Source organism: Trypanosoma cruzi, genomic scaffold, assembly GCF_000209065.1.
Source record: "Trypanosoma cruzi strain CL Brener 1047053516653 genomic scaffold, whole genome shotgun sequence".
In the NCBI taxonomy this organism is placed as follows: domain Eukaryota; phylum Euglenozoa; class Kinetoplastea; order Trypanosomatida; family Trypanosomatidae; genus Trypanosoma; species Trypanosoma cruzi.
The window spans coordinates 5,207-7,036 of record NW_001849527.1 but is presented as its reverse complement, the minus strand read 5'-3'; the positions used below and the strand labels follow the sequence as shown (position 1 = coordinate 7,036).

The window sequence follows — 1,830 nt, the reverse complement described above, 5'->3', positions numbered from 1 at the left end:
TCCCTGGAGTGGCCTGATGACCAACCAGCAAAGGAGTTGGATAAAACTAAACTGAAGACACAGTACTGGGAGGAATGTACTTCCGAAGATAATAAAGGCGTCTGCAGCATGGCGAATCAGGCTGGTTCCCAAAAAGTGAAGAAAGTACATGTGGGCCGACCAACAACAGTTGTGAAGGGAAGTGATATTTACATGCTTGCTGGAAATTACAGTTGGACACTTACCGAGAATGACCAGGCAGGTGACTGGGGACTCATGCTGGTGAAAGGGAACGTCAGTAGGGAAGGAGAAAATAAAAGAATTTATTGGAATGATACTTACGTTATCCCGTGGTATTATAATGGCAATCAAGGATCACTGAAACGACTGGTTGGTAGCGGTGGATCGGGTGTTAAGATGAAGGACGGTACGCTTGTGTTTCCTATTGAAGGCACAAAAAAGGAAAAGAAGGATGATGGCACTGAAAAGGATGGAAAGACCGTTTCGCTGATCATTTACTCCTTTGAGGATATTGCGGGTTGGGTGCTGCCGAAGGGGATGTCTGCCGATGGCTGCAGTGATCCCTCCGTCGTGGAGTGGAAGGAAAAACTCGTGATGATGACTGCGTGTGATGATGGCCGCCGCAGGGTGTACGAGTCCGGTGACAAGGGGGATTCGTGGACGGAGGCACTCGGGACACTCTCGCGCGTGTGGGGCAACAAAAAGGATAAAAAAGTGAAACCCGTTGGGAGCGGGTTCATCACAGCGACGATTGAGAACAGGGACGTGATGCTCGTTACTCTGCCGGTGTATGCCAAGAATGCTGAGTACGAAGTTAACCGAAAGGGTGAACTCCATCTTTGGCTGACGGACAACACGCACATTGTTGATATTGGGCCGGTATCCAATGATGACGTTACCGCCAGCTCCCTGCTGTACAGAAGTGGTGGAAATGGGGATACTAATAATGAGGAGAAGTTGATTGCACTGTACGAGAAGGAGGGTAGTGACGACGTAACATCTCACAGTTTGCTCACTGTGCCTCTGAATAAGCAGCTGGAGAAGGTGAAGGAGGTGCTGAAGACATGGAAGGAAGTGGACGACACTGTTTCCAAGCTGTGCACCACTGAGAGTGTTGAGGAAGATCGCTCACCTAACACTGCCTGCAGCGTTGCCATGCCGACGGATGGGCTGGTTGGCTTTTTGTCTGGCAAATTCTCTGGGAACACATGGAGTGACGAGTACCTCGGGGTGGACGCCACGGTACATAATAATGATGATGGGGCAACAAAGGCCTCCGATGGGGTGACGTTCCGGGGAGCGTGGACGGAGTGGCCTGTTGGCAGGCAGGGGCAGAATCAGCTGTACCACTTTGCGAACTACAACTTCACTCTTGTGGCGACGGTGTCCATCCACGGTGAGCCGAAGGAAGATACCCCCATTCCAGTGATGGGTGTGCGTCTGGACGGTGAAGGAGAAAACAAACTTATGGAGCTGTCATATGACAGTGAAAAGAAGTGGCGGGTGCTTTGCAGTGACGGCAAGATCAAGAAGCTCAAAAGTACTTGGGAGACATGGACACAGTACCAAGTGGCCATTGTGCTACAGAACGGCACCCAGGGCACCGCGTACGTCGATGGTAAGCGTGTGTGTGGGGATGTGCAACGTAGCTCGGATAATACGGAATTGAAAGGGATCTCACACTTCTACATTGGAGGGGATGGAAGCAGTGCAGGGAGCAAAGAAGACGTGCCTGTGACTGTGACGAACGTCCTGCTGTACAACCGTCCGTTGACTTTTTCAGGTGGGAATGCCGAGGTGGAAGAAGATGCCGATTCACCATCAGCGGAG

At 51.1% G+C, this 1,830-nt stretch overlaps 1 protein-coding gene across 1 annotated transcript, besides 1 other annotated feature; it reads left to right on the top strand.

Moving 5' to 3' along the window:
- Tc00.1047053425435.10 (trans-sialidase, putative) lies at positions 1-1,830 on the top strand (the record flags this gene model as incomplete). The annotated part of the gene is made up of 1 exon (XM_797427.1): positions 1-1,830. A coding segment is annotated over one exon (1,830 nt), but the record flags the coding sequence as incomplete, so codon positions are not given.
- Positions 1-1,830: a sequence feature (areas not merged during assembly with more than two copies in the genome that could not be assigned to a particular haplotype).